This window comes from Heliangelus exortis, chromosome 6 (genome assembly GCF_036169615.1).
Source record: "Heliangelus exortis chromosome 6, bHelExo1.hap1, whole genome shotgun sequence".
Taxonomy (NCBI): domain Eukaryota; kingdom Metazoa; phylum Chordata; class Aves; order Apodiformes; family Trochilidae; genus Heliangelus; species Heliangelus exortis.
Window position 1 is genome coordinate 16,727,347 of NC_092427.1, and position 21,892 is coordinate 16,749,238.

The window sequence follows — 21,892 nt, forward strand, 5'->3', positions numbered from 1 at the left end:
TACACACTGCTATCTGGAGCACTACTTAAATTCTGCAGCTACAGACCTAGTGTCACTTTGTAATTTTTTCCTCCCTCAGTCTGGTAAATAGTGCTGCTTGTTGCATGACTTTCTTCACCCTGTTAACTGCTGTAAGAAGGAAAGAAGGTGTGAGAGTCTGATCTCACTGATTTGAAATTGTCCCAAAAGAACAATTTTAAAGTGAATAGCCCTGTCTAGGGTGGAGGACCTGGCCTGGCCAGAGCTGAGCAGGGGGTGACACTTGGAAAGAGGTAAGAACTAAGAACTTAGGGTGGAGACTGCTCCCCTTTTCTGAGGGCCAGCCTGCAATGCTGGGACATCCCTCCAGGCACAGTTACCCTGGCCAGGGTGGAGGAACCACCTTGATTGTACCGATGCTGAGGCACCTGGGTAAGGGGGCTGGAGCAGAGCAGGGGGTGACTGCCTGGAATGAGATAAGACCTGACACCCTTCTGCATAAGCTCCCCTCCTCCAGGCAAGCCTGTTTTCAGTGGCTCTGATGCCAATGGACCTGGCCTGGGCCTGGAAGCAGAACAGGGGTGACACCTGGAAGGAGATAAGAACTGATGAGTGGGTGGGGGACTGCACCCTTCTGCAGAAGTTCCCCTCCGGGCAGCCTGTCTGCAATGGCTCTGATGCCAATGCCCCTGGCTTCTGCAGCAGCTGGCTGACAGCTGAACAAAAGGAACTCAGGGGTATATACGGCTGTCCCTGCTGTGGCTGTCTGGTAGTCTCTTGACCCACTGCCATCTCACATCGGACCCTGTGCAGGGTCAGCACCATCTTGAAGAAACTTGCTGGACAGCTGCACCCCTCCTGGTGACCCCGACTCTCTCTCTTTCTTCCTGCTTTCTTACCCTTTTATTCCCCTCCACTTTTCTCTCTCTCTTTTATATCTTCTTTTCCTCTCTCCTCTTTTGCCTGTCTCTGTAACTTTGCCTGTGTCAATTGTCAAAGTCGGCTTGCACCTGACCCTTCTACGGTTGGACTTTGTTTCGCGGATCCAAAACAAAAATAAATTTTAATGTTACCTCAGACTGTACCAGAAGGTACTCTGTAAAATAGGTCAGCACTTTGGCAGGGCAGGGGTTGGTTTGGGGGTTGGATAATTTTTTGTCAGAGGTTCTTCAGAAACTGTTAATGCTGCCTTTCTCAGCACCCTCCTTTCTGGGTCCAAAGCTCCTAAAGATCCCCAATGTTGTAGCAGTTCCCTTGCTAGATCCCTGCAGTAGGCTCTGGCAGCCGAAGGAGTTTTGTCCCTCACAGTATTATTTGCATTAACTAGGTATACTTATGTTTGTTACTTACTTTTTATTCACTGAATTCAACAGTTAGAGGCATTGTATTTCCATTAAATGCCACGTCTTCCTGCCTTTCAAATCTGTTTCAAGGGCATATACCAATTGACAAATCCCTTCTGAAAATGCTGGCTGAAGGTTTTTATTAGGAAACTAAATGGCTTCCCTCTATTCAAAACACATTATGCTGGGTTGGGGAAAAACATTACAGGCAACTTCTAGCAGTTCAGCTTGCCATACTAATGCAGAACAACTTAATTCTATCACTGGATTTCATGTATTTCTCCATATTCAGTTACAATATGCTTGGCAAAAACTATTATTTAAAACCAATTTCGTCTATTAGTGTATTTATCTTTCAATTCCAGGTAAATAAACAGAATCTATCCTGGCTAGAGTCCTTGATAGTAAGAAAAGAACCTCCAAGTATGTTGAGTGAAAGGAGGTTGTGTAACTTTGTGGCTGTCTGTAGTCAGCTCTTATATAAATTTTCTTTCCCACCGAGATATCCATAAAAGTGCTGCTGAAATGCAATGCTGCAAGCCCTGGAGGTGTGTTCCACACAGACACAGCTTTCAGAAAACAGTTTAGTTGTATGTGGCATTTTATAGAAAAGAACAGCTTCTCCTCCCAGCTTTGCCATGGTGACACTGGCAGCAGGGAACGTATTCTGCACTGAAACCACCTGTCTGCAGAGGCCCCATTCGCTGGTCTCCAAACATACATTTAAAATGTGAATTGAACTTCAAGTAATAACCTCAGTGAAAGGTTATAATTTAACAAACTCTGCAATAACAAATGTCTTCAGTGAATACTTTCTGGCATGCCATTTTCTCCGTAGGTAGTTTCCAATTTAGATGTTCACCAGAAAGAATACACTAGCTGCTACTCTGGAAGCTGGCTTTAAGCATGAATTAGTCATTTCCCTCTTTCCTTCTTGCCTGTTTATATAAATATACTGCTGCTAGTCTTTTGTAGAGTGGAATTCTTGTGCTTTAAAACCACCCAAAATATCTTGCAGCAGTAAGTGGACAAAATGCAGTTAGCTCACCTGTCTCTAGGAACCAAGGGTTCAGGGTTTGGTTTACATGTGTTCATCATCTACACGAAATTGGTTCCTGCTACAGGAGCATCTACCATTCTAACAAAAAGTTTTTCAAGTACTGACATCTACACTGCATTTAGGTCTCCTGATTTTTCAGTCTCTGATGGCATTTTTACTGCAGGAAAGGGCCCCATCCTCCCTTCCACTCCAAGAATCTCCACCAGTGGGGTTTCCTGATGGTAGGAGGACTGGTACTGAACAATAAACAGTTTTGGATGGCCCACTTGGAAACACTGGTGTGCACACCTGTAGTATTTTATACAATTTAGCCATAGTGTAACTGAGAACTGTTGGAAGTGTGAGACTTGTGGGAGAGATAGCAAGGATCTGAGGAACCCCTATTGTTTGTAACTAGCACATAGTTCCTTCAGAATTAAAAACCCAATGGCTTGACCTGAGTATAAATCTCCAGATAAGTCACTATGTGAAAAAATGATCCTTTTCTAATACTGTGACTACTGGTGCAAAAAAAAAAAAAAAAAGCTACTGTGTTCTGTGAAGAATTACAAGGCCACAACTGAACACTAAATTAATGGGCTGGCTACCTGTCAGACCTCATTCTGTAGCTGCAACAAATGCCTGTACACAAATTTACCTGTGTACATTATCAGCAGCTCCAAACACAGACTGTAATATCTGGTGCAGAAGAAGGCTTATCACTTACACAAAGTCCCATGCAAGTATTAACTTTTTAGTTTTGTGAAACACAGTACAAGAATGTACTATTTATGCTGAAGGAGATGTGCATGTATCCACATGGCTGATTTTCTACTATACCAACTGAAAAAAAAGTTAGGAGATTTCAGCCTTAAACTAATCTGACATGAAGAGGCATTTCTACCAAATTGTCCCCATTTCTGCAATATTTTAAAGAATTATCATTTTAGAAACTGTATTACTATTACTCCTCTTGCTAGCATGTGGAAAGCTTGCAGTAGAACATGGTCCAGCAAAGTCTCAGTGACCAGGGCTGGTGGGGTAGCAGCAGGTTAAGCTAAATAAAGCAATTCACAAAGAGAATGTGACAGGGAAAATGAAGAAAGGAAAATAACCAAACAAAAACCCAATCAAAAACCAGAAGTCAGAGCCAGAATTGACTAACACCAACCCAATACATACTGTAGAGAGACAAACATGTCAAACTGAGCTACAGTGCTTCCAAATACACCTGTACCCAGACACTGTCAACCACAGCTGGGATTGTCTGCACCAGGGGAACAGAGAACTGGCTTCATAAGCACCTGTGCAGCTGGCTAGTCCATCCCCTGCTCCCTTAATTAAACTGCAAAGCACTGGCTAAATGGTAAACATTTAATTAGATTTGTCTCTGGGTTTCAATATTAATAAAACATATGAAAAATGCATTAAGAGCCAGCTAACTGGGGCTCTCTGAAAGTAGCTGTAAGAAGCAATTATAATACAATTGGGGTGTGGTTCCCTGGGGATCACTGCAGGTCTGATGCTTTTTAATATTCCAGCCAAAGGCTTAGAAATTATTAAAAGACCACGGCAATAAAACTTATTGGTGACAGGAAAACTGTAATCCCAACAAATTACAGTGAGGAGCAGTTAGTATTAGAGAGTCTAGCAGGTAAGATGGAGTCCCTCACACCAAATGCCTTTCATACAGCCCAATGTAAGATTGCACACTTTGGCATAAAAGCATGAAGGGTACATTTTCCGGAATATAAAGAGTCTCTAAATTACACAGATGTCAGAGCTGCCTGAATACCATGTTCCTCATGTGAAGCTGAAACAAAGGATACATTTTTGTTATATTAGCTAAATCTGTAATAAAACATTTGGGTTTCCACCTTCTAAAAGAACAGAAAAATACAGAAAAATATTCTGTATTGATGGGCAAACAACACTATTCCTAACAAGTTCCACACTATGAGAGATGTGAGACCCTTTATCTGTTTAGCTTATGAAAAAGTGACCAAGAGGTGAGCTCATTACATGGTACACACCTTTTCTGCAGGGAGAAAATGCTTGCTACTAGAGGGCTCTTTGAGCTAGCTGCAAAAGGTGCAAGAAGCAACATCATCTGCAATTTAAAACTGTGTTTGAATTACATATAAAGGCACCTAATGTTATATCTCTTAATATTAGGGGGGTAACCAGCTTCTTGAGGGAGAGCTGCACTTGGGCAGTGCTTCAGAGCAGTGCCAGGAGAGTGCACACAGGACCAAAGCACAGCCCTGGCCCCCAGATCCAGCTGAGCCAGGCCTGGGGCTGCTTCTGAAACCCAAAGCTGGGCTGGAATCAGGGATGTGGTTAGGAAAGGCACCAGGCAAGTGCATGGCACTTCAGGGCTCCACATAAAGGAAATCAGAGCTAATGCAGTTTCAAGACTTCTTTTGCCCTTGAAAAAAATCCGTGACTCAATAGGTAAAAAAAGAGAGAGACATTTTAAAACAATGTTTCCCTTGAATGGGATTTACTGAATCAGAGGTACACAGCTAAAGACCAAGGCTTTTCTTTCTATGCATCACCTAACAATATTAAAGTGCTTCTGTCCAACTCAGAAACTGGGAGTTTTTACATTACCGGGCACAAGAAACAAAGCAGTGTCAGAAGAGTACTATGGTATGAAAAGCTAGTAACTAAAGTTGTTTTGCTTTAAAAAAATATCTTGCCAAAAATTCCACTTTTTTATTTTTATTTATAAGCTGGAAAACAGAAACTAATCTTTTAATCTTTATTACCCAGTTACCTGCTCTATCATGGACATGCATCCTATGGTTTCAGCATTTTAAAATACATTACTGATTTATTTGAATGTGTGTTACTACATTACTATGTAAGCAACCTCAATGAAATAATTCATACCCTTCAGGCTTTTATGATTAACAAAACCTCTGAGAAAAGCTCCACTGAAAATTCTGATTTAATGCTGCAGTCCCTGTCAAATCCTGCAAAAGAGCGAACCTGGCGCAACGGGACTTGAGTCCAGTTTCTGCTAACTGCCAGACCAAGGAGGACACTGAGGACACAGATCAAAGCACCTGAATTTCCACCGCACTTTCCTTAAAGCCAGTCAGAGAGGATTCATCTGCCAGTCTGAAGTAATTTTACACAAGAAGTCTAATCCTTCCTTCTTTATTTCTTGCACCACTGCTTGGAACTTCACCTCAGGTTTCTAGCTCTGCAGGATACATCTCCAGCTCTTCTGTTAAAGGACTAAATCCAACAAGTAGATGTGGTGAAAGGGGAATATGCTCTTACAAAGCGTGGCTTTACTGTGCATGGCTAACGATTGAATTCATGGTTTATTTTTGGAAGGAGAGAAAAATGATTTTCAGCAGTGCTGAAACAAATTCAATAACATGTATCTAAAGCGGAAATTTTGTTCCTTAGACCGTTAAGAACTTTCAAGATTCCCACTGCAACATCTCCAGCATTAAAAAAAACCAAAAAAACAGGCTGAAAGTGTTGATTTCAGGTAAAGGGAAGAGAAGGATGCTTTCAAACTGCAATTAAGTTTCAAAGACTCAGATACAAGATGAGTATGGGAAGAGCAAATACTAGTAATGTTTCAGCATATGAGTCAAAGTGCCAGGCACAGAGATATCTGTCCTCAGAGAGCTGAAGTATATACATGGCCCCTGGTATAACATTTATTTATTTTAATTCAGTGGTGTGTGCTGAGCTCTGGGCCGGGCAGCCACTGGCTGTATTCATCTCAACAGTAAGACTGTAAAACTCAAAGGCCTATAACATGAGCTCTACTGCATTTGATCAGAACATGAAACAATGGGCAGAATGCATTTCAGGCTAACAAATACAAAAAGGAGAAGCAGCACTTAGAGTTCATATGTCTGCAGTATTTCCATCGTAGTGCTGAGGATGTTACAGCATTTTCAACTGACTTCTTAAAACTGCTGTAATAATGAAAGCCTGCAAAGAAGGGCATCAGAAAAGATCTATTCCCAGAGTTCACTGGCCATATTCTTTTCTGTCTAGCTCTGATGTAAATGAAGAGAATTGCCAGAGCTGGCAGATCCAAGGTATGAAACAAGCACAGAGGCAGGAGACTGATTTTATTTCAAAGCATCTTCATTTCCCTCCACCCTTTTGTCTTCCTCTGCTGATTGCCTTGGCCCAGCAGGGCGGGTTGCAAGTGAAATTATCCCTGAATTGGGACCATTATCAGCTCTTCTGTCTGGATGGAAGAGAGCAGCACCAAGAGCTTGCAGTGTGCTCCCTCATGGGGGAAGATGAGAAAGGGACATGGCTGAGCCCTGAACACGCACAGACGCTCCCAGTGCTGCTGTACCAACCTGCTGGTGTCCAGCTGGCATTGCAAGGACACAGTAAGTCCTGTTCATTGGGCTCTTCCCTGAAGGTGAGTCCTTGTTCTTTTGGACATCTAGGCACCTTGGGGGTGATTTCACGTCTGCTACTGGTAGGTGGAAACAACAGCAGCAATGCCAAAACACCAAGCTGCTTTAGGACCCGCTGGATTTATGAGGTGTCTCATTCTGACACTCATGGCTGTTCAGAGCCTTTTGTCCCCAAAATAATCTCTGCCAGGGAGCACTACAGAGGTGGTCATGATGAAAGAGCCCTGACAATGCCCAGAGCACAAGCCACCCTCCAGTGCTACAGATAAGCCCAGCTAAGCATGGCACACAGGTGATGAAGGTACCCAGCTCTCACATGTTCATGTTTATCCAGACTTAGCTAAACTACTGATAGAAGGGACTTTGTTGAGCTTGACACAGAGGGTTTGGTTGGTTTATACTCCCATATTGATACAGCCTCTCTAACACTTCCCTGTCCTGCAAAGGCTTTCAAATTAGCAGTAAACCCCACTCATTCTTTTCAAAATATTCTGATGTGAAAAGTCCCAGAGAGTTTTCCTTGGCATCTCCTGCACTTACGATATTCTCAGGAATGCCAAGCAACACGGCAGCTGCAATGGACTTAGCCAAGACTTGGATTTCATAAGGAGGCTTCTGTGACTTCAGGCAATTTAATGGAGTCATGTAAAATAACAAGTAAATACAGACACAAATGGGTCCAAAAAAGCATGATACACAGCACATGCAGAAAAGCACCAGAGGCTTTGTAATCCACTGAGTATTATTTGCAGCAGAGGGAAAACAGCAATGCTGGGCTCAGCAGTCACCCACCATGCCTAGCAAATTATGAAAAGTGACATGTGAACCAAATTTGAGAAGTATACACCTTATTTATTGATAATCTATACTGATTTCCATTCTAGGGCTATCATTCCATGTTCATTTCTTTAAGTCTTTTCTGCACCAATGCAAATAAATTACCTTAATTCTTTTGTAAACTACCATTGTAGCATATTCCCTTTCCCTTACCTCTTGACAGGTAATATTGAAGTTTCATAGTTGAATCATTTCATTTGAGGGATTTATATATATATACACACACATACACATCTATGTGTGTGCATGTGTGTCTAATACATGCACAAACAGAGAGCTTTTTAATTTTAGGTTATTTCAAATTGTGATTTCTGGACCATGATGGTGATTTTTGTTCTCCAAAGCCTTAACACATTTGTTAAACTGTTTTAGCTATTTGTTGGCTTTCTGTTTAATGACATTTAGGTTTTCAGCTATGTAAGTTTTAAAGACAGAAATGGTTTGGATTAGCTAATTTAATCAAATTTCACAAGAGTCATGAATAGTACTGAGATGGAATCCAGGTTTTTGGAGGTGGAGACTTATGTTTAGTAAATTAAATATATTCTAACTGAGCTCTGCTCTGTCCCAAGTAAGTAAAAAGAAACTAAAATTTGGATGGCTATCTTAATGAAGCTACCTTATCACACAGCCCTCAGTCATCATTGAAAGAATGCTGTTTATCAGGTTCATCGAGCACAAATGGCAAAGCACAAACTGTTCCTACCTTATGTTTCAAAACAACTCAAAAGGAATGAAAAAATGTTTTAAGAAAACTCAACTTAGGCATACACATTCAAAAGAATGAGATAATATTTGCTTTTATGAGTCTCAGGGTGTGATTCCAGAAGTACTCAGCCCTGATTTTGCTCCCATCACTCTGGAGTTACCAGTAAAATTGCATTAGCTAAAAAAATAGTACTGATGTTGATTGTGTTTTTAAAAGACCTAAGTTCCCTGGTGCTGCAGAGGCATTTGTCTTGAAGAACTGGTAACAGTTTAAGAAGAAAAAAAAAAAAAAAGCAAACAGAAAAAAACAGAGTAACAACCAAGTCTTTTTCTTGTTGAAGTAATGGCTCATAAAAGGATACAGACATTCCTTAGCCTTCAAAAGATTTATCAGTTCTGCTTAGAACTGATCATCACCAGTGGTGAGGTTTTTTTAATATGCAGCTATGATAGCTGGCTGCATTACAGCTCTGTCATGTTTCCAGCCAGAGGCAGAAGAGATGATCCTCAGCTGTGGTGCTGGGAGATGGAGAAGCAGTGGAGTTTGGCAGGGCTCTGGAGCAATCTGTATCTCAAGTAGCTGTGCTCTGGTTCTGAAGGTAGCAGGTGCCACACACCAAAGCAAGTCACATTATGGAAAATCTATCATACCACAAAGCACTTGGTTAAAAACAAATTGCTGCTTAGAAATCATGAGGCCTCGTCAAATGGTTTTTGCCTGGAGTCTAATTTGTTGTCAGAACTCCTAAAATAGACCTGAAGAACTGAAGTTGTTTCTTGGCTGCATTGGAAGCTAAAGAGGCAATGAATCAATCATAGATCCTGGAGGGGCACCATGGGATTTGATAAGGGATCCAGAACGTCCTATGTCCATCTGATGTTCTGAATGCTATGTCTGCTATGGTGTCACTCCTGACATCAGTTAAAAAATTCTTCCCAACCTGTCCCAGAATTTCAATGCTGATACATCCTGAGGGTACTGTTTAATAGCATGCTACTCTTTTTGAATGCACATTATTATATTATGGAATGTTTTATCTAAACACTTTTGTATCATTGTCACTACCATTCACTGGAATTCATTATTGCTGCAAGAGTCATCAAAATAATACTGAAGGTAAATAGCTCTAGGGTAAAGACATAGAAAAATGGATCAAAAAAATTAATCAAAGTACACAGATACTACAAGTTTAAAATAGAGACCATTAAAATAGAACATATTAAAAAGAGAGAAATATTCGCTATATTGTGAAGACCACCCCATCCTCTGCAAATTCTTTCTTCACAGATATACACAAGACTATGGGATAAGTATTTCTTAGAGGTTTATTTCTCATCTAAAGTCAGAATATCCTTGAGTTTGTAACGTAATTACTCCAGCAGCTAATTATGATGCCATAGACAGCCTATTGTGACTCAAGGACTAGACTCATCAGCGGGAACAAAAGCAAAACAAACAATAACTTCTGTGCTTCCACAGCAGCACAGTGGCTTCAGCAATAAACAGAAAAAAAAAATAATACACACAGAGAAAACAGATGAAAAAAAAATCAGAATATGTCTGATGTTCACAAATACTCTCAAAAGTGTTTTAAGATTAGACTGAGTGTCCCCACAAGCAGCTTACAGACTTTGAAGAATGCAGGAAAATTTAAAAAATACAATTATCTGTAACATAGGATCAGGGAAAACTTGTGGTCATATTTATACTGCTTTGTTCTGAGTGGATGACAAGAATAAAACTGGTACTTACATCCTGAGCTGCCATTGGTTGGAACCAAAGTGAAGTTGGAGGCCCAGGGGTTACGCACAATATCCTGCCAATGAATGGTGTCTGCGAAGCAAAGAAATTTGTTCTGGCCAACATACACCCCTCCATTCAGTATTTCTGCATAAAAGAACAAAACAAGAGATTTGTAAAACTTCAGACAGATTAAGTCTATTGCTGCTCTGCGTACTGGAAAGAGAGGGCATAAATTTTAAATGAAAAAACTTCTCACTGTATTCTCAGTACTCTGAGCACTGGAGGACAAGTAGCTTATAGTATTTGTAAACAGGAATTGTTCATTTATATGCAGAAGAAACATGATAAAGAGAGCCACACAGCTGCTAATGACTTACTGGGTTTGCCTGTTGTTCAGTGTGATCAAGTATAGAACAGTTCTGCTATTTGTGGGTAAAATAACTTTGAAGATTTAACTGACTTTAAAAACACAAGCAACCAATCACACTGTGCTGTATTTCATTAATACATATGAAGACTTAAACCATACAATAAACTAATGTGTTCTGCTGGGGCAGGAATTTTCTGAGCCCACAGTATGTGAGAAGGCTCCAGTCATCACAATGCCTGGAAGAAGCATATTTACTGATCAGACTGTGCTGCTGTAATACCATGATCCAAAATACTCAAATACTCAGTATCTATGATCCCAAGCCATTGCTGACATGTCTTACTGGAAGCTTTGTGTCAAAGGGAGATGGTTTCTGAGCAGATGAAAGGGATTGTTTTTTTTAAAAAGAACGTTCATGTTTATACCAGTTGGTTTAAAAAAATGGCTTGTTCCCCTATCTCCAAAGACTGGAGTTTTCAAGTCTCAACATGAAAACGATCACGCAGTTGTTGATTGTAGCATCAGGATTTCCTCTGGAGAAATATCTATTTTTCCTTTACTAAGATCTTGCTGAAATTCAAAATTTCTCTTCTTAACCTGGCTTTTCTATTTCCAAAGCACTGGACAATCCATGTGACATCCATTAAAGTTAACAGAAGCTATGAAGCTAAAACCTCCTGCACTGCTTAATGTCAGAGGTTCCACCCTCAGCAAAGTAATGCTGAGGGTTAGTAACTAAATGGCACCTTAGAATGATATGAAGCAGTGCTATATTCCCAGGAGTGGCACGCTCCTCATGGACACATTAAGAGTGAATCTTAACTATGGCAGCAATTATTAAGGTCACCTGACAGTCCTCATTTGGTAAGAAAACCTTTAAAAGCTGTAATGGGAATGCTAATGCTGACAAACAAGAAGGAAGGAATTAACAGCTTATTTAAAAAAAAATATTGGTGTTTACAGGCCACAGCATTTAGTGGAGGTGGCCCACAAGTAACGAATGTATTAAATAAAGGATTGTCTGTAAATACATCTTTCCACATATTAGTCAGTTCAGGGTATTACTATTTCTTAGAAACCTCTGGTTTAAAGGCTTGGCTTTTCATTAAAAAAGGGACTTAAAAATGAAAACAATAATCATAATCTTATACAGAAAAGATTCCAGATTAGAGATACAGCAATGATCTGTCTGTATGATATTATGATGATCCCTCAAAAAAGCAATACAGCATCTGCTAGCAATTCTGCTCTGTGGAAAAAGTGGGACTTGGAAGAATGTTTGAAAACATGATTAAGGATGATTTCTCTGTGTTCCCTATACAGGCTTACCTACTCAATTATGGTGCAGATTTTTATTAAAAATAACATCTAGCAAACCACAAAAAACTAAAATCTACCTACATCCATAGCTCCTTAAACACTTACACAAATAATGTCACTACCAGCTGGTACATCTAAATACCTGCCACTAGTGTAAATTCTGTTTTTTAGAACGTTCACTCATGACAGTATCCATAAAATTCTTTTTCCTCTAGGAACTTTGATGCAGGCAGCATCTCTCCCTAAAAATAGTTGTAATAGTGTCGGTTTGTGGAGAAAGACTTTTTTCAGTCTAAAAGTAACCAGAAAGAGTCCCCTCTGTACCATAAGGAGAGCTGACAGCTTTTCTTGTGCTTTACTGAAAGCAAACATGGAAAATGTTCTGACTTCCTTCACTGCTGAATAATAAATGTCACACTTGCTGCCCTTCCCCCAAACCATGGTGCAGTGTCTTTACTTGCCCTGCAGGCTCCCATTAGTCACAGGTGAGAGGATTAAAGTTTACAAGTCTATTCATAGGGTGGTGGTGAGAGTCTGCTGATCTCACTGATCGGAATTTGGGAAGAGATCAGAACTAATGGCTGGCTGGAGACTTCTCCCCTTTTCCGAGGGTCAGACTTCCATGCTGGGACATCCCTCCAGGCACAATTGCCCTGGCCAGGGTGGAGGAAGCCACCTTCATTGTACTGATGCTGATGGCTGAGGTGGCTGGAGCAGAGCAGGGGGTGATGCCTGGAAAGAGCCGAGACCTGATGGCTGTGTGAAGATGGAAATTCCCTCTAGGCAAATCTGTCCGCAGTGGCTCTGGATGAGGTAAGGAAAACACCTGGATTGTGCTGATGCTGATGAACCTGGCTTCTGCAGCAGCTGAGTGACAGCTGAACTCAGGGGTATACACGGCTGTCCCTGCTGTGGCTGTTTGGTCGTCTCTTGACCCACTGCCATCTCGCATCGGACCCTGTGCAGGGTCAGCACTATCTTGAAGACACTTGCTGGGCAGCTGGACCCCTCCTGGTGATGACTCTGGCTCTCCCTCTCTTTCTTTCTTTCTCTCTCTCTCTCTCTCTCTCTGTCTTTCTCTCTTCCTCTCTCTCTCTGTCTGTCTCTCTCTTCCCCCCCTCGCTCCCCCTCATCTTCTCCTTTTCCTCTCTCCCCCTTTTGCCTTGACATTTGCTTGTGCCAATTGTCAAATAAAAGTTTGTGCTTGCACCTGACCCATGGTTGGACTTTGTTCTCATGGATCCAAAACAAAATAAATTTTAATGTTACTCTGGACCGTAACAGCGATACATTAATAAACCTGAGTAGTAATATCAAAGATGGGCTCTTACAGGTATTAAATAACCCTGAGATTAAATTTTAGTACTTTCTTTATAGTACTTGTGCTTGCCTCTTCCTGCTCTGTGGGATGCAGATACATCCCCTTTCTACCTTCCCACTCCAACCTGCTATTCCACTTTTCTTTATGCCAAATCCTCGGCATGTGTAAATCAGCAGAGATGCATCGGCTTCACTGCCTTCAACTCAAATGTATTTTGCACTTCTTTGCCCTCTCTTAGCAAGAACTATGCCTGCAAAGACCTAATAAACCCTGTTACATGTTAAGCAAATAAGGCACAAATATAATACAAATAGTTACTGTATAATGAACTCATCATCATAAAGTCATCTCATTTTAATTTACATCACTGAAAATGAGAGATAAAGTTAAACAATAAACAGGAGGAGAGAGGCAGGCATCTTTGCCTGTGCAGATGAGTTAGCAAAGAAAGGCAGGCAAAAAGAGCTTTCTCCTCCTGCATGCAATGCTTGAGATGCCTCTTTATTGAACTCTCTCTGAGACAGGAGCAGAAATGAGAATGACAAATCCCCAGGTGAATTCTGTGGCTTCTATTGTAAAGAAAGAAGCTAGCTCCTGCTGAAGAAGCACTGAGAAGGACTGCTCACAGTGGAATGTGTTCTAAATATCATTTGGTGGAAGTATTTTTGTCTTCTAAAACAATTTTTCGTGACACTGGAAAATTGTTAGTCTCAGTAGAACACTGCTGCCTGGGAGAGGAGGCAAAGCACTTGGCTTTATCACCTGCTGCCTGAAATACCAACCGTGCTGTGCTGGCAGCTAACATTACCCTGGGACTTGTACAGTGCTGGGGGACAGAGTTACAAAAGGGGATTTTGATGGACAAGTCCCACTGGCTCTCATTGCGAAAAGAGTTCCTAAAGGCATCAAGCTATTTTGGATACCTTCCTGGAAGGTATTGTTGGCCACACTTCAGAGGATCATGATTTCCCATTTTGGCACCAGGGCTGCAGCCAATGCTCTCAGTCAAGGAATGGCCCCGAGGTATTTTGCCACTTGATTCTGAAGAGAATGCAAAATGTTATCATCCTCCTTATTAGAGCTACTAGTAAAGTAGCTTAAAAGCCAGTAATTCTGTAACCAAAGTTATAGGAAAATAAATCAGCAAATGTATTCACCACTGACTTCTGTCATTATTTTGCTTATTGCTGCCAAACGATTGTGGGGAACTTTTATCTGCATATTATTAAAATTCTATTAAATGGTTATTTATTCAGGAAGCTAAATCAGACATGTATTATCCATTATATCTGCTATTTTCTAGCTTCCATTAGCCCAGTGATGAAGCAGAACCATTACCACATAACTTTGGTAGCCTGCCACACAATACTTACAATACTAACAGGAGAATGGAAACACAGGGGTCTCTGGCAATGATGAAACACAAGAATCTTACTCTTTCCATAAGGCACCACTGAACAAGGCACATCACACATAATTTCTACTTAGTATGCTAATTCAAAAAAGGGGCTCAATTAATAACATCTCTCGTAGTATAATGAAGAGTTTGACTAAAGTCAGTGAAAATGTGTTACCAGCCACCAGAAGCTTAATATCCCTATTAATAATGCAAAGGGGCACTAGTTCTGCAGTGTGCTGTCTGTTTAGACCAGAGATGGAGAGACCTCTTCTTCACCTAACTGTTAAAAGGGCATTTTCTTCAGCTGACTTTTTCTTGCATACAGTGTAATTCCTCACAGTCTGCTAATTGCTAATGTGGATTAAATTGACAAAACATATTCATATTCTAAACATACCCTGAAGTGCAAGTAACTTGTGATTGTTGGTATTCAGTGAGGGCTGTAGGCACCTATTTAGCAACAGAATCTGGTTGTGATAAAGTTGGTAAGAAAATTGTTATTACTATTCAAGGTTGCAAATTAAAAGCTCTTCTCTGGTGCTGCAAAGCCAGATGTCACGATACACTGGAAGAAGGCACAGTGAGAGGGAAAGAACTAGCTTAGAAGTGGGCAGACAAGGGGAAGGAGTTAATTAGGAAAAATTGTTGGGCAGATCCACTATAATCACTTCAAAAGCACAACAGAAGATACCCTATACCTTTCAAGTTGATTGTCTGCTCAGGAAACAGCTTTGTCTTACATCATACCATACAAAGATGTGTGCTCTGCACAAATGTATTACATAAAGCATGTTGATGATACCTCAGTTCCCATTAGAGCTGAAGGATCTTTGTATGCTGAAATGCTGCAGATTCATCACCAGCACCCTGGTGATCAGGACCTGTGGTCAGATACTGTATCACTCTCAAAACACTCTCATATTTCACCCAAGATGCTGAATGCATTATTTGAAAATGGCTTTGGCCTGGAAATCTCATGCCAAACCAAGTCATTTGATCTCTTAGCACAGTTGATTGCTGATGACCCACTGGGAAAGCACTTCAGGTCTATTATTAATAAGCTATGTCTTAAAGGGTAATGAGAACTGGGTGCTTTAGAAGACAATAGCTCATCCATCATCAATCAAGATCTGAAGTTTTTATACAGATGATTTAAGAAGAGTTGGACTGTGTAAAATTGAAATGTCACATTTGTATTGGGAGGTGGGGGGAGCTCGATAATGAAAATGAGAGTTTTAACCTTCTCCATTTCAGCTCAATGACCATACTCTAAAGCTCATGGATGTGGAATCTGTGTACCAGCTAGAAGCCCCAGACAGCCTTCGATCTCAATTATGCAATTTCAAGTAAAGATTATTTGGGTCATTAGCTGGAAGTCAGTTTCAAGTCTTGATGGTAACAGCAAGATATTCTTTATTTCTATTAAAAGCATTCAGTGTTATGTGCAGCCTGTGGGTCTGTACTTCCAACTGCTCAATAACTAAGAACACTGGAATGTAGCACCAGAGCATAAATCTTACAAATCTAGCTGCCTATTTTGCTGCTTAAATAAAAATGGAGTCATTTGATTACCTTTCACTGAGTTTGATGGGGTATCTTTTCACCATTTCACTGCAAATGTGTGTGAAGTTGGGCTCACAAGGTCCTTGTAAGTCATTTAGCTACTTCATTAAAGAACAAGAGGCTCTAGTCGAGTCTTTAGCCATCTCCCCAAAGGGAGCATCTCATTCATGAACAGGTTCAGCCACATTAAGCCAACTCAAAGAAGACATTTGAAGCTCCTCAGATTATTCCTCTGTCTGTCCATGCCCCAAATTCTTCTTTCTCACAGACTTAATAAAATTAATATGTCAAATCATTTAACTAGTTACTTCATAAAAGGAAATAACACTGCAAATTATCCCCACCTTTTGCAGGAACATACATGTTCCATGACTATGCTGTTCTCAGAGAAGTGCAAGTTAATGTCTGGCTCATGGGCCCAATTTCACTTTGTGCCCTCAGCAATTACTGAGACCATCAGACACATAAAATGCAGCCACATGTCCCTAGAGGGTTCAGTGCACGGAGAAAAGTATCCCAAAATACTATGGAAAAGAGTCAAACCAGCTGAATCCCCACACCTATTCTAAAGAGAAGAAAACAGCTGAGTATAAGCTCAATTAAGGATGTTATTCTTTTCACAAGAAACAATCTTTTCCTTGGTATGTGTTTTACTCAACACAGTTGGCTTGTGCTAAAGGAAATGGTCTCCTTCCATGATCCAGATAGATTGACTTGTCCTAGTGGCTGCACAATTTAACCCATCTGGCAATGATCACATCAATGATCCAAGCATTGATCCTGCTTGGATCTTGATTCCCTAAAGTGTTTAGGCCCAGGTTTACATTTAAATCATCTTCTTCACCTCAATTCTGCTTCTCTAGTAATTCCTCTGCTTTGATGATAAAGTAAAAGATGGACCGATTCAGACCAATGCTGCCTGTGTTAACCACACCCTGCTATCAGTATAACATACTCTTGATGTTATTTACCAGCAGGGTAGACACAAAGCTGCCTGACCAGCCTTAGCAGCTTTGCAGATGTTAACTGCAGAAGCAGCTGTAGGCATTTACAGTGTTACTCAGCTCATTTGCTTGGTGCTTTTCCCATTACTAGCTTTTGAAAGCTGTTTGACCCTGATGATTTTGCAGGAGAGGAGCTTTCATGTAATCTGGTGACTCTGTTAAAAGGATATTAATTTTCAAAAGGATGTGCTAATTGTCTCACTACTTTGTCCAGTCAAATCCTGATCCTGATGTTAGCAGCCAAGTGCTACTGCTTTCTTAATGTAATTTTGGGAGTAAGAGGTAGATTAACAGAAACAAAACGAACATAACGCTGTCACAATCCTCATGGCTTCCTGGGGGGTTCTACAAATCAGGGAGAGAGGTAGAAAAGAGCCTGGTGGTCCTTGTATGTGGTAAGATGAACACGAGTCAGAAGTGCACCCATGCAGTGATGAAGGGTGATCACCCCTGGGCTGCAGGAGCAGAGACAGCAAGTGAGGAAGGTGATGATGCTCATCTACTGGGAGCTTGGGAAGGTGCATCTGAAGCACTGGGTCCATTTTAGGCACTCCAGTGCAACACAGTTGTTGCCAAACTACAAGAGAGTGCAAGGTAGGACCACTATGGTGGTGAGGGGCTGGAGGACTCGTCACAGGAGAGGTGAGAGGACCTGGGCTTGTCTAAGCTGAAGACATTATGAGTGAGGAGGGGGGACATCTACTGCCTCTAGTTAAGGGAGGGCTATAGGGAAGACTCTCTGCAGAAGTGCACTGCTAAAGGACAAAAGGCAATGGACACAACATGGGAAACACTGATGAAAACATTCCCCACAGCAAGAGTGGTTAAGCACAGGAGCAGGCTGACCAGAGAAGTGGTGCTATCCCCATCTCTAGAGATTTTCATAAACAATGAACAACTTGTTCCTTATCTGATTTTAGCCATGCTCTGAGAAGAAGATTGGATCAGATGACCTCCAGATACCCCTTCCAACCTAAATTATTTTGTCCTTCTCTGGTAATTAATCATCTACTACCACAGTACTTGCAACATAAGCAGAGTTTTATCAAAGCACGCTTCATTTTAAACTTTTCACTGCTGATAAGCATTTGATGATGCAAAGCAACACATCTGGATGATTACATATATTTAAAGCACATAACATTTGTGTATAAAGAAAAGTAACACTATTTGAAATAAAGAATTTCTGTCGCTGTCCCCCAGAGGGGACATTTAAGATTAAGAGAACATTAAGATTAAGCTTTAGTATGAAAGAAGTGTTGCCCTTTGCTCTTTTGATTTTTGCTAGCAAAAAGAAAATTGTATTAATTTAAGTCATTATGAGCAGTCATTTCATTCACAGGAGCTGTGACTTCACATTCCTGGTAGTGCAGACCCCCTTGTTCACTGTCACTGAGTCACGTTGCAACATCAACATCAGCCAACACTGTTCTTGCTTTAGATACAGGTGCAGTGAGCCAAACACTATTCTTGTTTCTGTAGCAGATACAGTGAGCTGAGATGATCCAGCACTTTCTGGACCCTTGCTTGCTGAAATAGTGAGTCCTAGTGCAAATACAACACTTTGGGTGCCATTGGGCACTCACTCCCTAGCTGCCCCTTGAGCTCTGTTGCTTGCAAAACATACCTGGAATCCCTCCTGCTCAAAACACTGGCCCACTCTGAAAGTTCCCAAAGATTACCTAACCTGAATTGTATCACAGAAAATACTGACCAAAGTCCTCCAGCTCTCATCTGTGATGACAACACTCAGCACAGCACTACCTGATGGAGATACCTGCACCTCAGGCACCAGTGACTGTGCCACCAGGGGGAGGTGAGCAGTTTCTGCAGTGCCTCTTCAGTGAGTCCTCTGATACCACACGGTGATTTGGCAGTGCTTACCTTTTACTTGTTCCAAAACCCATACTTCTGAGTAGGGGTCTCAGCAAGGAAGCACAGATGTGGGCATCTGATTATTAAAAAGTTACTAAAACCTCCTGAATCTAAACCAATTCATTTCTCATCTGCCCTGCTCTTATCCTTCAGGAGAAAGCCAGGAGGAGGTGCAGAAGGGGAGATGAAGTGCAGCACACTGGCTGCACAACAGGTCAAACAAAGCCTCCCTGGTATCTCAGCAGGCTTCAGAAAGCTGAAGGCTCTGACAGATATCCCAGTAGTGGAATTCAGTTCTGCTGCCTGCTCATCTTTAACCACAAGCATCCCTGGGATATAACCTGGTGTAATAACCTAAAGCAGCTGCATCAGCACTTGCCTTGCAGGCTTTCATGACACAGCACCCGCTTTCTGTGTCAGGCATCCTCCAAATTTGTTCAATGAAGACTGTACAGATGCCAATGCCATTTCTTTTGCCATCTTTTAATGCTACCCATGCCTTCTAGCTGCAACAACTCCTTCCATCACACTGATAAGGCCTCTGCAAATGTGCAGTGGCAATGCCCAACCAAGCCACCCTTCCTGTCCCACTATCATGGTTTCACATTCATTTTTTCTTATTGCTTCTCTAGAGTTTTTGCTGTGATTGAAGCATTTTTCAAGATGAATTGTTTCTGCTCCTGAGAGGCAACATGTTTATTTGCCAGCCCCACAACATGAGTGGTTTCCAGAACTATTTTCCAGTGCCTCCAGGATGTTTCAATTGGCAACAGATTGACCCACAAACTCTACAAGGAACCACCAGTCAAGACTTCCTGGGGGTTAGACTGCAGAATGATCCTTTAGCCATCCTTCTTTGCCTCCTCCAGGGCTGTTCTGCTTGTTCAGAGTCCTTGTGTACAATACTGGGACCTTACTGTCCCACTGCTCTAAGGGGGACTCATCCCACCTCCTTCCTTCCCTGATCTTAAGTGCAGGCAGCCAACAATCAAACGAGTCTGAAGAACCATGGGACAGCAGTGGAGACAGCTTTCTATTCCAAGACAGAAAAAGTGAAAGCTGATGCTCAGAGACACCTAATAGGTAAGAGGTCCAAAGAGCCACACTGAACCCTTGAAAAAAAACAGCTTTCCACTGAAGACTACCATACCTGTCATATGATCTCTTAGGCCAGATTTGAGAAATGGCACGGAGGTATTTTTTTTATTATTCAACCACCCCCCTTTACTGTTTAGAAAATCCTTTCTCCAGCTAGGATGAGGCTACATACTTTGACTGATTTGCTTTGTGTTACCAAGACACACAAGAATTTTAAATGCTTCTCCTTGTCAGGAATTTTGCTATATAATATTTTGATCAAACCTGTAATGTTTCATGTCTGCTGGTGGCAGCTCTCAATTTATCTTTTCCATCTGCTGAGATATGTAACTGTGAGACTATCATGTCCCTGTTTTCCTGGCATAATTTCTTTATAAGAGGCATCTTGCAAGTAAAAAATGCCTAACATGTTCTGCAGAACATGTTCTGCCATCACTGTTTCACCCTTCCAGAGCAGGCTTTTCACATAGAAGTCAAGCAGCAGTAGGAAGAGAAACATCAGCAGGCAGAAGGACATCCAATTGCAGGAGGGTTTCCTGCAGCAACCCCAGGAGCTTCAACTCTGACATTATCTGGTGGTAGATTTTTAAATTCTTTTCATACAGTCACTGACAAATTCCAGAAGCCTGCTTCCTACCCCAAGCACATCTGGCACTCAGGCCATGCACTTGGCAAACAGACTGATGGCCTTCTGTCTTGGAGCACAAGTGCCTTGAGTACATCCTGATTGGCATCAACATGCAGAAATTCCTTCTCCCTTTGAAAAAAATAGTTAAGATCTGGATGTAGTAGTAATTTCCTCCATTTTCTGAAAAGCTGTAAAAAATTACTGGCTCCATGGAGCCCTTCTCTTTCAAAACTGTCATAATGTGGCTTGGAATAATCCTGGAAGGATGCCCAGATTCACGTCCAGCTGCATCCTGTGTTTCAGTACAAGCATTTGCATATGGGCTGGTAATTGGCATGCAGCTGGTTTTATGCCAGCTCCAGCAATTGCATAACCCAACTAATCTTTCTGGGCTTGGACGAGGAGTCTGTGTCCACCGAGCTTCAAATTTATAAATGGGATCTGTTCAAGTGTGCTCTCACATTTCTATGCCATGTTGTTAACCTCTCCTGAGATACGGTGTCGACTCTTCGAAGAAGAATTTTAATTGAAATTTGTCTGAGGTGGGAAGTGTCTGTGCCTCTCCTTAGCTCTCCTGTACTGAAACTGTGCAAATGACATGCTGAAAATCATCCTCTCCCACAGAGGACTGTGAAGTGACTCTTCCTTGGCTCCTACCAGCTGTAAGGACCTTGGATTGTGCTTGCCCTCCCAGAGCTGTGGCTGGGGACAGCGAGATAGCCAAAAGAAGGTCTAGAAACTGAGGAGCATGTATGTTAATTACAGCAATCAGTAAGGCCTTCTAGGTGAGTTAATGAGTTTTAGAAAGCCTTGGCCTCAAGTATCCCAACTCATATTTTTCTCCTTTCTATAATTTCTAAGATTTTCACTGTCAGTCCTGCATCTTGCTTTTGCTTGCACACTAAATTCAGGTTTCAAATCTGATGAGTTGTCAGGGAATCTGTCCATGCTGCTGACCCTTTGGAAACGCAGCTGATGTGATTCTGCTGACTGTCCTCCCTCCCCAAAAGTCACATGCCTTCTGTGATAATGTTTGACCACATCCTTTTAGACCTGAATTATGGTCATGTTCTTTGGATCTGTTATAAAGTAACAGTGAAACAGCGGCAACAATTAAAATGTGGCCATTACGTTAAAATATCCAGAAACCAGGATAATTTCCTTAAACTCAAACCAGGTGCTTAGGTGAGGCAAATGAGCACATGTGAATTCATGCCAAAGTAGCTGCTTTGGATAGCAGGAGCCAAAGCAACTG

At 41.5% G+C, this 21,892-nt stretch overlaps 1 protein-coding gene across 9 annotated transcripts in view; it reads right to left on the bottom strand.

Annotated features, from left to right (window-relative positions):
* The window catches only part of ERBB4 (erb-b2 receptor tyrosine kinase 4), a 617,214-nt gene that overhangs the window by 197,903 nt on the left and 397,419 nt on the right, over positions 1-21,892 (bottom strand). For all 9 annotated transcript variants that reach the window (XM_071746874.1, XM_071746873.1, XM_071746881.1 and 6 more), the window contains exon 4: positions 10,069-10,203. In XM_071746874.1, the coding sequence (XP_071602975.1) occupies positions 10,069-10,203 (135 nt within the window). The remainder of the gene's footprint in view (positions 1-10,068; positions 10,204-21,892) is intronic.